The 14,076-nt window shown below is 32.0% G+C and overlaps 1 protein-coding gene across 1 annotated transcript; it reads right to left on the reverse strand.

Annotated features, from left to right (window-relative positions):
- Positions 1-860: 860 nt before the first annotated feature.
- LOC137406248 (arylsulfatase B-like) lies at positions 861-12,066 on the reverse strand. Its single transcript, XM_068092787.1, has 13 exons — positions 11,904-12,066; positions 9,631-9,742; positions 9,310-9,361; positions 9,039-9,142; positions 8,073-8,173; positions 7,606-7,757; positions 6,601-6,705; positions 6,179-6,257; positions 5,843-5,940; positions 4,659-4,908; positions 3,455-3,614; positions 2,777-2,952; positions 861-1,372 (listed from the first exon to the last, which is right to left on the reverse strand). The coding sequence occupies exons 1-13, from the start codon at positions 12,064-12,066 to the stop codon at positions 1,134-1,136; spliced, it is 1,791 nt and encodes a 596-aa protein (XP_067948888.1). The 3' UTR covers positions 861-1,133.
- Between the last annotated feature and the right edge of the window lie 2,010 nt (positions 12,067-14,076).

A 14,076-nucleotide genomic window follows, 5' to 3' on the forward strand; every position in this document is an offset into this window, starting at 1 on the left:
TACACTTTTACATTGAGTCAAACTCTAATGCCTGTTCTGGTGAACCATTTATAAATATACCAAAAATTATTATCGCTGCCTCCTTTAACTGTGTCCCACCCCTTCTCATAACAGAACCATATATTTCAAATGCTATAAGTAATACAATTTATTTGATTTTATTGATTAACTGCTACTTTTTTGTCTTTATTTTGTTACTTTTATTTTATGATTGTTGAATAGCATTTGGAAATGGAATAGCATTTAGAATAGCATTTGAATAGTAATTTGGAAACAAATTTGTTTTTAAAACAAAAGTAATGTCAATAAAGTTTTATATATGGTATGCCTAAACTATGAAGAGCAAATGTTTAAGTTTCTACAGAAACCCTTTCAGGAATTTTGTATACAGGATTAGCATTTCCTTAGGGAAGATTAATTGCATCACTGTACAACACTGGTGCAGCTGATATTGTCATCAGAAATGCTACTGGAGGGCTTGAACCATTGCTAGTGCAACCTTTATATATGCGAGCGCTTTATTTTATCACTTAACAAAAAACTTCGACAAGTAATTCTCTTTAATAAGAATAATTGTAATAATATAGCAACAATGCGCGTTCAAACCTAATGAGACAATTGAGCTGCCAGCTGAATAATGGCTATTTGTGGGGGACAGACATCTTATTTTATTTATCATCTGATACATCTGCTTCTTTTCTCATAGTCAGTTCAAACATCTGACTAACTTATGTGTGAGTATAATTCATTCAGCCTTTTTAAATAGTTTTAGAATAAAAAAGGCTTTTCAAATTGTCTTTCGTATTGTCAGTTGAATAATTTGCTTTACTCAAAACTCTTTAAATTTTTATACTGATAACAACAAGGTTTTTTTGTGATTTTATTACTCACAAAGTTCAGCAGAATATATAAAATTGAAACTATATATATAATGCTTTAAATACATAGCTGTTTGCAAAAAAATAAAAAATGCAGTGTTGTGTATAAAATTATTTAAAATACTTAAAAGTGCTAAAATTAATATCATGATAATAAAGTACCTTAAATAAAATAAAAGTTAGTAAACATAAAAACAGAAGCTGACTCTCACTAGTAAAAGTCATCATAATGTTGCTATTAATGAGTGTTTATACTCAGACTTCCAAACAACCCGGGTCGTTAGAAGCTAATGGGTAATAGACAGACGGCTCACAATAGTCGTGTCTGGGTACAAGGTAATTGTTCCAAACTCTAGTTGTGATGTTGCTAGCCCCAATGGATGGATGAAAAACAGGAACTACAGATTGCAGTCTGTAGTCTTGAATTTTCTGCAGCAACTTCTCCACGAGTCGTGGGTGCTCATCAAATAAGTTTGTTGTTTCACTCGGATCATCTGAATAAAAAACAACCACTGTTACTAAACATGCTAAAAACTAAAAATGGAAATACCAAACAAATATGAAAATAAAAGAATTGTGGAAAAATGTGATGTTAGTAATCATTTGTTTTTTAATTGTTTTGTACCGTTATTTATTTTAATGATAAACTGTTTTATGAGCTTGCCTACTGAAAAGTGTGTGCCCAAGGTATTGATACCCGCTATACGCATATAAAAACATTTTCAACTTTAGGTACTATAGCAAGCTGCACGTTATCTTTTTAAAACAGAGAAATATATCATGAAATGCAGGTTTACCACTTGGATTATCCTTGTTGGAACCCTTAAACCTTTTTGGAGTTATCTTCTTCTTTGTTCTATTGAACAGCATTATTTAAAATTTGTGTGGAAAAAGTTTTTTGTCGGTGTCGAATATTTGTTTTAATTTAATTATAGTCTTGAACGTGATGATAAATACAACTGGGACATGTTATGTAGAGAGATAGACTAACGGAGCTGCCAAGTTTGAGCCAGTGTATTACCATAGCTGTCTGTGCTTATCTTCATGCAATAGACAAAGAATAACCCCTACATATACTCAAATCTAGTATAATGAGCTTTGTAATACGTAATAATTCTTTTTAAACAGTTGATCAATATTATTTATTTATTGAGCCTCTTCATTAATATGTCAAGAAACAGCATAACATTAGAACAAAGGACTTCTGAATAAATGTTGATTAGAACTGACCACCTGGTTACGTCGACATAAAACACAAAAATTTAAAACCTGCCACAATTAATTCAGAATATTGGGCTATGTTTTGCTAAAAACCGAACTAGCTAGTTTTTTCAATTAATAATTTGCAACATAATGTCACGGTTTTCCAATTTTTCAATTTTCTGTCGAGGATGAAAATAAAAAATTGTAAACAGCAGCCTATAGTATTTTCTGCTTGTAAAATCTTTTAACACTGAGCTTTAGATTTTTCTGATAACTATATTTATATATTATAGAATTATGTTTTGTGTTTTGGTCCAAACTGCAAAAAACTATCCGGCTCTTTTTTTCATAGAAGTTGATTTGTGTGCAGAATTTTCTGCCAATTACAAAAAGCTTAGACTAAAGCTTTATCACAGAAACTTTAGTTTTTGCATAAAAAATAACACGTGTAAGTCATCAAAGCTTTTTTGCCATGAATAATTTTTGCCAGAATGCTAAAAACATCTGTAGTGTTAGAATTACAAAAAGGATTCTGTAGTTAAAGTATAAACTCTCTTTTTTCTCTTCAAGTAAACTCTCCAAAAACAAACTTGTGCTAGCGTTTACGTGTGAATAACCATTTACATGCAAATCATGTTTTTAATGTCTAGAAGATCAATGCTTTGTGATGTATATGTACACACATAATAACTTACTTATGACATTGAAGAGACACCTCACTACTCGCTGGCCATCAATAATTCTGTGGCAATCATCACCTATGATATCTGGGAGTTCTGGAGATTCTTCTGGTTTTGGCCACTCGGTGTCTTTAGTTGCAGGATCTGGTACATAGTACTGCTCGCCATAAATCAGTTTAAAGTTCTTCCATCTAGTTTAAACAAATTATTAATGAGTTCAAAAACCAATCAGCTAAACAGATACTGATAAAAACATGTATTTGGTTATATTATAGTCAAGCTTATTGAAAGGTTTTTGTTACTTAAAAAGTTGCTATTTCAAAATTTGGCCGCTACAGTGAACTTAGTTTGTGAGCAAAGCATTAAACATGATAGTGGAATGCCTTTTTCTCTTTCTTCTATGATAAGGTAAATTTCATGTCTTTCTACAGTAGACCCACACTCTCCTCTCCAACTCAACGACTGTAAATAATAATACCGCATGACTGCAGACAAAGCCTTGTGTCAGATTGGCAGGACAGTCATAAATTCTCAATGTTAAAGTATTATGATTATACTCACAATACCACTCCCAATCCTTGGCTATGTACCAAAAATTTGATAGGGTTCAATATTTTGTATCACCACCCTACTTTACTTACACGTATGTGATTTGAGTGGTCTTATTTAATAGCAGCATTGAATCGAACATACCTGTAGGCGGCATCTTCTGTTGCACAGCTCGAAGGGTTGAAGGTGTCTTGGGTGGCATCACTGAGTGCAACTAAAAATTCCTTTCTTAAGTTGTATTTTCTCCTATCTGGGCACTGATAGACTGACCCCAGATTGGCTAGCTGAGACACGCCATCTATTCCTGTAAAGAGCAACTTTAAAATAAACTTCTACTTGAGGAAAACATTTAATATTTGGTTGTTTTAAGAAGACTGTATAATTCTAGCTCTCGAGTTTAAAAAACAGTTTCCAAGATTTTAAAAGTGGATCCAAATGACAATTAATACATGTATGATAACTTGCTTGCAATACTTAGGCAGCAGACACTTTTTGTACTGTTGACATCAGCAAACACAAACAAAGCAGCGTTAATGCAAACTATGATTATAAATTTAACAGTTTTTTTGCCAGTGAATTTGCTGGCAAAAAAGGCTAAAGGCAAAAAACAAAAAAAGTCTTTGCTGGTTTTACGATTTGTTGCCTTGATGTGTATATTTAGTAACTGCACACGGCATTGTTGAAGCACACTTTAATCATAACCAAATAAAATTTAAAAATTCGAATTTTTTGCAGCCATATTTTGTTTCCAAGTCACAAATAAACCATGTGCTTTGTGACAGATAAAAAACCTTTTTGATATGTTTAATTTCACACAATATTGGCCTAATAACTAAATTCAGTTAAATTATGAAGCCAATTGTTGCGTTTTCATTCCTCTATTAAGAACTGTATTTTCATTAGTTTTAGAAAAAACAAGGATGACACTAATAGAAAACTTTTTAACTTGCATATAGCTTGGATTTACTAATACAAAGCTGTATCCTGCAGAAATGTATTTTAAACAAAATTGACCTTTCATGGGAACTTTCTAGAAGTTCTGGTTTTATTATCCTGCCAATACAATTATAGTAATATTACTTTCCTGTTTTTCTAGAGCGATTGACTGCGATGTTTGCTGTCTGAGTATAAACTAAGGTATTGCATACCAAACTTGATGAGTTATACCTTAAAGAGGAGATTTATCAGTGCTGCGCTAATTGTTCCACAGTCTAGATTACATTATCCCAAGCTCATTACAGAGCTAGGCTTTGCACTAAAAATTTAGCATTTCTCAATAGACTATCAGCTGAGGCAGTTGAGGGAATGCAACTTCCACTTTCAATTAGTTCAAATGAATGGTGCTTACCTTCAATCTTAAAGCTTCTCTTTTTTGGTCCGGACTGAGCGAGATGAACAAATGTGGGTAACCAATCAGTGACATGCACTAAAAAGTCTCTAGTGGTTCCTCGGGCGCTCGCTTCTAGTCTGGGATCAAAGTATACGGTAGGAATACGTATTCCTCCTTCTGTATAGGATGCTTTTCCATTCCGGAGAGGATAGTTGTTGGCGTGGTAGTTGTGATGAGCAAATTCGGCAGCCTGATTTGATCCACCATTCTGAAAAATAAATAATGATAAAAAATAGTTACGAGTAAAAATGGACAGATATCATAGTAAACAATTACAGATATGTTAATAAGAATATTCAGGTTATTATTGTTGGTTTTAGGGTCAAAACTAGTTACTTTCTGTTAGAAAAGACATCACTTATGCCTGAGTACAAGTGCATCCTTTCTCACTTGCCAATGCAAATAGGATAAAACGTGTTTTTAAATCGACATAATTGTAGGCTTAAAACGCTACTCTAATATGAAAATGTTTTGATTATTTCCATATCATACTGTACGTTTATTGCTGAAACTATGTAGAAACTTTTTCAATATTCTCAAAGATTTACAAAGACTTACAAAAATCTAGCAAAATATCTCTACTCAATAGCTACAATGTACTATGTCTCTATAAAGCGACAGATTTGCTGTTGGCTGACAGGTTTGGTGGATAACTATATCAGCCAAATAAAAAAAAAAGTGTTCCTAGCTAGATCACAGCTAATTCTTTTAAAATACGTTTGATTGGCACATTGGTAAGCAGAATTAAAAATCTGCTAAAACCTAGATGAGTTTCATAAAAAACGGAAATTCGCCATTTTAAAGATAATTATACTGCAGCACCATTGTAATTAATTTACAGACCAGAATCAAATATTATTATCTGTAGTTAAATGCAGATCTAACAAAAATAAAGCCTCAGCTACAATGTGAAGGACTTTGAACTTACATTCAAAAAATGCATGTATTTTGAAGAACTAATTTTTTTAAACCTGCTCAAATGGTATAAATTTGCTACGATAAAAGAATGCGCAGAACTACTTTCTCATGAAATTAAAAGTTTATTTTTGAAAACATAAACCTAACAGCTATCTGTGCATGCATTTTATTTGTTTGACCTCTCGCAAAGTCCTAATAAATGATTAAAGTTAACGAAAACTCACATCGGATGAAAAGAGTATGATTGTGTTGTCAGCCATTCCAGCTTCTTCTAAAGACTGCATAGTAACTCCTACTAGGTTGTCTAGAGCCGATACCAATCCTGTCAAAGTAAATCTTAATTGCGAATAACTGTGTAGTGCTTAGCAATGATATGTGCATTTTTAGGCAAATTGTATCATTTTTACCGAGTCTCACAAAGTATTTTGTATAAGAGCACTTTAAATAGGTGTCAATCTTAACTATTTGGCTATATGTTAAGTAAAAAACATTTAGTATGGCTTTTTGTAGTTACAACACGCTTTTTAGAAATAATAAATATATAAAAAAGCTTTGCTGACCTAAATATGACCTTCTGTCTTTTGTTGCTTCCTCGCTTGGGTCGATAAAATCATGTGAATTAAACATCTCGTCTGTAACCTAAAAAAATATCAAAATGTTTTTATGTCAAATGTCAAAAGCGAGTTGTAAGAAAATAAAGTAATTGAGTATTTATAAATATAACTTTTATATCTAAGCAACTGCTGTGTATAAATGAAAGAAGATAACTCCTATTTTGAAAGATAGCTTAATTTTAATCTGAACCTAATGTGGCATTAAAATTATTACAAAAATTTGGAAGTTAAAATACAGTAATAATGAGTATGCATAAAAGAAACAAAGAAAAGTTGTTTATTCAGTTGAATCATATTAGGATATGTATTTGTAGCTGTTCTCTGTTGATTTAGTTTAGCAAGACATATATAGCAAAGAATCAACCAACCTGTAGAGGATCATGAGGGGCAGTTGGTGTTAACCACATGAAGAGTGGGCTCGGGTTGGAAGCATGGTTAAGTATCATTTCTCTAATGTCATCTGTGTCTTGGATCTATCAAAAGTAATTTAAAAACCTATGTGATTCAGTTCACAAAGTCACACAGTTCAACTTGAAAAGTCATGTGATTTAACTTACAAAATTATGTGATTCAATTTACAAAATTCTGCAATTCAACTTTCAAAATCATGCAATGAAATTTAAAAAGTCAAGAAATAAAACTTAAAAAGATGTATGGCTCAATTGGAAAAATCATGCAGGTTGGCTTTAAAAATAGGTTGATGCTGCTAGATTTTAATAAACAGTGGTTTTGTATCTACTAATCTTTAATAAGTTCTAGAGCAGTTGTTTAGCAAAAAAAATGCTTGCAAATAAAATACTTTAAAGATTTTGAAACTTTTTGTTTGCTCCGGGTGTTACCAATCTAAACTTTTACTAGCACTGATAGTTTACCAGCTTTTAATGTGTCAATAATTCTTACCAACAGTGCTTAAATTTATAAAAATTTATAAAAATCAGAGCAATACATAGCTACATGCAAGTGACTTAATTCACTTAAAACTTACAATAAAAAATTTAATTTGCAAAATTTGGTAAGATAAAAACTATAGAAATAGTTGGTTACATATATTTTAAAGGATCACACCTTATTTATTTGTAAAAACCCTTGCTGCTAATTTTCACTTCAGCTATAATTAAGTCATAAATTTAAAAAAAGTTTTCTTTCTAAACAATAGCTGTTAAATTAAATTCAACTTTTCAAGATTTTTCAATAACAATTTTAGGATTTAAAGCAGTGGCATGTGACTTACACATGTCTTTAAATAAAAAAGACCATTGCACAGCATTTTTGCAAAATAGCATATCAAGAATCAAGTAAAACATATACTTTAACTGCGCAAAACAAAATGAAGATTAGTATATTGTGAACCCTAAGGCACCGCAATCACTTACTGTCATGTGAGTTCCTATATTCTCATCACTAGGCTGTCCATTGACCACTCTTTGTAAAACCTCATGGTCAGCTAAAATAAAACGGCAAAAATGCATAACAACATCAAACAGATATTTAATGCTGAAAATTTTTAGACTGTTATACAGCTGGGCTTTAACAAACAGTTTTCTTTTTAAATTGATAATTTTTTTAACTATAGCTACTCTAGTTTCAAAGCCTTTAACAAAAATGATTAAATCAACTGCCCACTGTTAAAGTTTTTGCACAATAAAAACTTCAATTTTCTAGCATCATTTGCTAGAATGAAAACATAAAATAGAATATTCCAGGCATATTTTTTAAATTTGATAGCAAACAAAACCTTTTGGAGTTATCTTACCTTTTCAAAAAACACTTGATATTTGGTTGACGCTTGCAGTAAAACATTTACAGGCTAACTAATCTACATATGTAAGGAAAAACTCACTCCAGTTAAAGTAGTCTACCGACCCAGTCCTAACTCCCCTGAATTCATCTACTCCTCTGTTCTCTGGTAAACAGGCTTCATCACAGTAGCCCAAATGCCATCTGAAATGTAGAAAATATGCATGAAACCTTTGTTTAACAATCAAATGTTTGTTATATAGATTTTGGATTAGTAGAAAATCTCAAACCCATTAAGTATTACTTTAAAAATTCACAAAAAATAGTTTGAATTCATAATATGACACAGGTTTAAAATATTTTTGCAGGTTAGTGTGACATAAATATTTAGTGTAAGCTGCTCGTTTTGACAAAAATTTTTAAATGGATTCTCTCCTATTTGAAACAAAGTAATGCGAGTAACCTCGCATATCTTGTTTTGAATGAAACACAAATGGCTAAACAAATATTGGAAAACAGACGTATTTGGAATATATAAAAACAAAAATTTACTGGAAGGGCATTCAAAGAAGAGTTTAATGTTTTCACCCAGCAGCAACACATAAAACACTTTCTGATAAGTTGTGACTAGTTATAGAAAAATAATCTTAACTTGGAATATTTTTGCGATGAAAAATAAGCTTTCTTCATGATCACTATCTCTTCCTGGACTCCCGCAGACAACAGCTTGCACTCTCACAGGTGCAAGTACCAATGAACAAGAATAACTTATTTAAACTAACTTGTAAAAGCTAAAAACTTGAAAATAGCACAATTACATGTACTAGTCGAGTTTGATGTGTAATGAGCTGCTCATGGTTTGACATACTTCATTTGATTACTAATAGTTTTCATATGAACCGTGCACTGTATCCTTTTTACAAACTTAAGTAGGTCATGATGGTAGCCACCAGCCCGCTGTTAGAATCTTTACTCAAGCTTTTGTTATCCCATTTATATGAACAGCTAAATAAACAGAAAGCATAAAAATTGTAACAGTTTCAAATGGCAACATGAAAATCATACTTACTTTCCAACTTGTCTTGTTACATAGCCTTCATCTTTCAGGTATTGAAATATTGACTTATGTTCTAATGGTAGACATGACTGCGCCTCTTGCTGTATCACCAACAACTAAAAACCACCAAAATTATTGAGACTTTGAACAAGTTAAATATGCTTTGTGTGTCTTTAAATTTGAATGGAGTTGATCACAATTTGATAATATTCAGGGTTCTAGTCATTCTCAATAAATTTAAAAATATACTAATGAAAATATCACAATATTTTATTTAACTAACCTGAAGTCCATTGTTAGATGGATACCTTCCTGTCATGAATGATGACCTTGACCTGAAATTTTAAGGAATTGTTTTGTTGTTGGGCAGGAAGCTAACTGTTTGCTATCAGTAATGATTTAGCAATTTGCTGGCTCACTTTAAACTATTTTATAACAATTTTATTTTAATCCTCAGCAGCAATAAGATGTATAAGTTAGTCATTCCATAAATGCTGCTAAAGGACTTTCAAGCTAGAATAAATTTTAGATAACAGATTGTTGCTGTTTGGTGATCAAATGGGATTGTACCATGACCAGTTGCTACAAATGTATGCCAACTTACGCGCTGCAAACCTGCTGCATGTAGGATTGAGTCAGCTCTATTCCCTTATCTCTAAGGGCGTCTATGTTGGGTGTCCTCACCTTAGGGTTGTGAAAGCCAACATCATTCCATCCTGAAACACACTGTATGCATTTTAGAAACGCTCTTGCTGTACATCATTAGCTTATGGGCTTCTTAACCATTACATAAACCTTTATGAGAAACAATGCTTAATAGCTGACGAATACTACATGATGTTGCTAGATCTAAAAACAGGTTGGTCTAAGAGGTTTGGTATGATTAGCCCGAAGTCAATTCTCTACTTGACCAATTTTTCCAAAAACATTTAGACCAACCGAATCATCCAATATAACATTAATTTTATTGTGGATCAGTCAAAAATTGATGAAAAGAAAATAATAGATATACAAAAACCTAAATTAGAAACTTGCATTTAGTACAAAAAATTAAATATTTTATTGGATTAATTGAAAATTCAGGTAATTTTTGTGTACCAAAAACAAACTTTAAAAATTCAAAAATAGACAAAATGTAATATGATAAAGGAAATTATAATTACAGTGCTAGCTCAAAATTTGAGATTATAGGGCATAATAAATAATATGATTATAGGGCATAATAAATAATATGATTATAGGGCATAACAGGCTCATAAAAAATCTAAAATATTGTTATTGTTCTTGTTACCTTCTTACTCATCTTATTAATCACCTTATTATTATTGCCTTTATTGCTAGAACAGTCCAGTTTTTCCTCTTCATGCTCAATATATTAATATATTTAATGTATATATAAAATTTACATATGATATTTATATTTATACCAGTAGATAGTTTTCTAATAATGGATTCAATCTGCTCTTCAATATGTTTTGTTCCTTTTGTAGTTCAGATTAGATCAATTGCATCGTTGGACTAGTTGGACCATTTAAGAAGTTGAATTTAGATGTGTTAGAACTGGGCCAATTATCGTTGGACCGAATGTCTTGACCGGCATGGTGTAAAACTATATGTTAATTGCTTTGCACTTCGGCTTTATCCGCTTTTCAAAACAAACTAATAAAATATTGTAAGAAAACTATCTCTTAGCAAATCAGTAAGCTAAGTGACAACAAGCACTCCTACAGTCATCAGCTTATCCTTAATCCTATTCCATGGTCGGATGATACCAGATTATTCGCAGCTATAATCTGAAAGATTAGTCATCTTTCATAATAATTGCAGAGTTTTTGTTTTTTTGTCAGGCACTGTGAAACTCAAACTGACTAGAATGTACATGTAGCCTATTTTTGCTCAGTGGGAGCTGCGCCTGATTGGTGTAGAGCTTCTTGTTGTCTACTTAATCATTTTACAGTAAAAACAAGATGAAAAGTTTCTACAGGATTAGCTAGCAATAAGTCGCAGGTATTTTTTAGTTACTGAGATGTTATTGCAAGGTTTTGAAAACAAGTTTTCCAAATGAGTATCTAAATATCTTTCCTAGTTTATTCAGTCACTAAATATATGTTCTTTATTAAAATATAGAAGCATTTTTTCAGCATCACAGTTCTTGGCGCCCATTATTAAAAAGGCCTCTACTAAGTTCCAGCTTTTTGAGATTTAACCCGACCAAAAAAATAAAAGTTACAGATCATTAAAGTTTTTTATACATGTATCTATCAAATGCACTTCTAGTAAATAATTTTTTATTTCAAACTGTTGGAAGGTAGCTAAACCCTAATGAGTGGGTTTGCTTTTTATTTATTAGTATTTCCCCAAAAGGTTTTAGTCATGCTATTCAATCAATTTTCGGACAAAAACATTTATATGGTGTAAAAAACCCAAATTAGGTCAGTCACAGTCAAAAATTTTGGTGTTCATAACTCATAAAACTTTAATTTCACAACAAATTTGGAGTAAAAACTAGTACAATGACAAAACTTTATCAGTAGTTCACAAGTTCACAGATGGCAGGAAGCATCCTTTTCAATCTTTCATACATTTATATCTGTTAGGAACATATCACACTGTTCGATGCTAGACTCCAACCTTAATGATTTAGTGTGAGTAAAATTTTTAAACATAATTATCTGAATTTCATACTTTACTGACATATTGTACAATTACTCGCATACGTGCATGCCTATTTTACATCAATTAAATCAAGTTTGATCTTTTTTGCAATAAGCATACAACACTAAAATTATATGTAATGATCTCTGAGCAAACTAAGGAAAAATACTTTTAGGTTTAAAAGTGAGCATATATATGTCTTTTACAAACATGATAACATACCTAAATCATCAGCCATAATGTAGATAATGTTGGGTTGCCTTCCATCTTGATCTCTTATGTCATCTCTCGGAGAGTTGATACGGGCTGATCTGCATGACCTGCCTTGAGCAATTGCTGCACTCGCAGATAGTAGAACAGCTAAAGCAATTCTAAGAGCATTCATTCTGCAGCTGTGTAGTGAACTAACTAGTTTCCAACAGATTAGACCCTTAAATACGTCTGTGGCATTGCGTGTTTTCCTGAATTGAGCTGCCTAATGACTCGTGCAAGAGGCAATTGCATCATCTACCATGGTAACCTTTTATGGTTATCACTGTTAAGCCAAAGGCTTACTCATTCTAATGACATCGATGATCATACTATTGTTGTCGAACTTAGCATGTTTGCCCTCTCTTGCCATTATTGATCGGAAACAGTTCCCTGTCGTAATCTAAAGAAACTTCCTCAAACTCAGACTCTTGAAATACTTCTACTTAGAGTTCTGATTGTGCTCAATGAGCTGATCTTGCTCTTTCCGTTGTACGCAATCATCACAACCAGATAGTTTCTATCATCTTATATAATAGGGAAGAGTTGTGTAAATATTTTGATTCATAGTTACTATATTTGAGTTTTAGAAGGAAATTCTATTATACCATTACATCCAGACTAAAACAACAAAGCCCTGTTGCAATACACTCATATCTGCCTAAATAAATCCTTTGTCATAACTGCAATAAACTTTTGGTGAAAGATTTCAATGAAAACTTGTTATGTGTGAGTAAGTACAAGCTAATAGTTGATTGGAGGTAAGTAATTCCATAATCTGATTTTAATTTGACAGGTGAGTTTAAATTTACTTAAACTAAATTTTACACTATCAGTATGTTCTATGCGTTTGCTGAAAATACAGATTTAGAGTCAGTCATAGTTTGTTACTACAAGACAAATTGTAGTTTTTTTCAGATGCAAGGTCAATATACATGTAGGTCACTTTGGTTGCTTCTGTTTGACATGTGCTGGCTAAATCCCTGCTAAAAAATTATGTACTACATGTATATAAACATCTGTGGCTGTCCATATGTAGCCAAGAGGGTCAGAAACAAAAATGCTTTTAGTGAGATTCAAACACAAGTTCTTGTTTGATAGACACCTGCTCCAATCGACTTTCTTGGTTTAATTTGGAATATTTGTGTCATTACTTATTACACCTAGTGATTTCTCATGGCAGACTACCAGGGTACGAGTTTACTTGTAAAATTATGATGTCAATTATGAAATCATAGTACTAGTACGTTGGTGGGTGTGAGAGATTGGAAGGTGTAATAACAGTGTGCACAATTATTCCATGAAGGTGAAAGGCAGTTAAGTGGCGCAGATGTTGGTGCGCTTGGCTGGAGAGTTAAATATTTAAGTTAGATTCCTGTGTGGTTTGATTTTTTTTTCAAATACTTGCAGTGCAGTCTTGAACGAACGAATAGACAAGCGGGCGTGTGAGCAGATGAGTAAATACACAAGCTCATGTGGGAGCGAATGAATGACAGTGCTAGTGTGGTTGTTGTAGCAGCTAAAGGTTTAGTAATTAACCAAAACGCAGTGTTACAAATGCTAATACAAATTTTTTTTTAATTTTAAATTATTTTTAAATTTTATGTTAGATTTTGAATCAAAGTTATATAAAATTTGCATTATTAAAATTATGTATATATACGCTATTACCATTAATACCTTAGATTATATTTTATTATAAATATCAAAACTCTAGATCAGTATAATAAACTTGTGGTGCTCTTTAAAAAATTAAATGAGTGTAAAACTGTGTACCTATATGGTTCTAATAAAACAAGCAGCACATCCCGTCGCTGTTATAAGTCAGCATTCATGTGAAAAGACACCTTGGCCTGAGTTTGGATGCCGCTGTTTTATACAAAATCACAAATCTTATAGTTATAATTTTGCTGAATGCATAGTGAGGAATTTCCATAAATTCTATACCACTTTAATTAGTAAAAAAAAATTCATTAATCGGTGACTTTTTCAGTGCTATTAACTTTTCGAAATCATGAAAAGTTTTCTACATTTAATGTAGTTAGCAAATAGTAAGCAATCTCAAAGATCGCTAGAATACTAAATGTAGTAGAAATTTTGTTGAGACTGTTTCCAAAAACACTCATACCTAGAGTGTTTGCATCAA

Source organism: Watersipora subatra, chromosome 10 (genome assembly GCF_963576615.1).
Source record: "Watersipora subatra chromosome 10, tzWatSuba1.1, whole genome shotgun sequence".
Lineage (NCBI taxonomy): Eukaryota > Metazoa > Bryozoa > Gymnolaemata > Cheilostomatida > Watersiporidae > Watersipora > Watersipora subatra.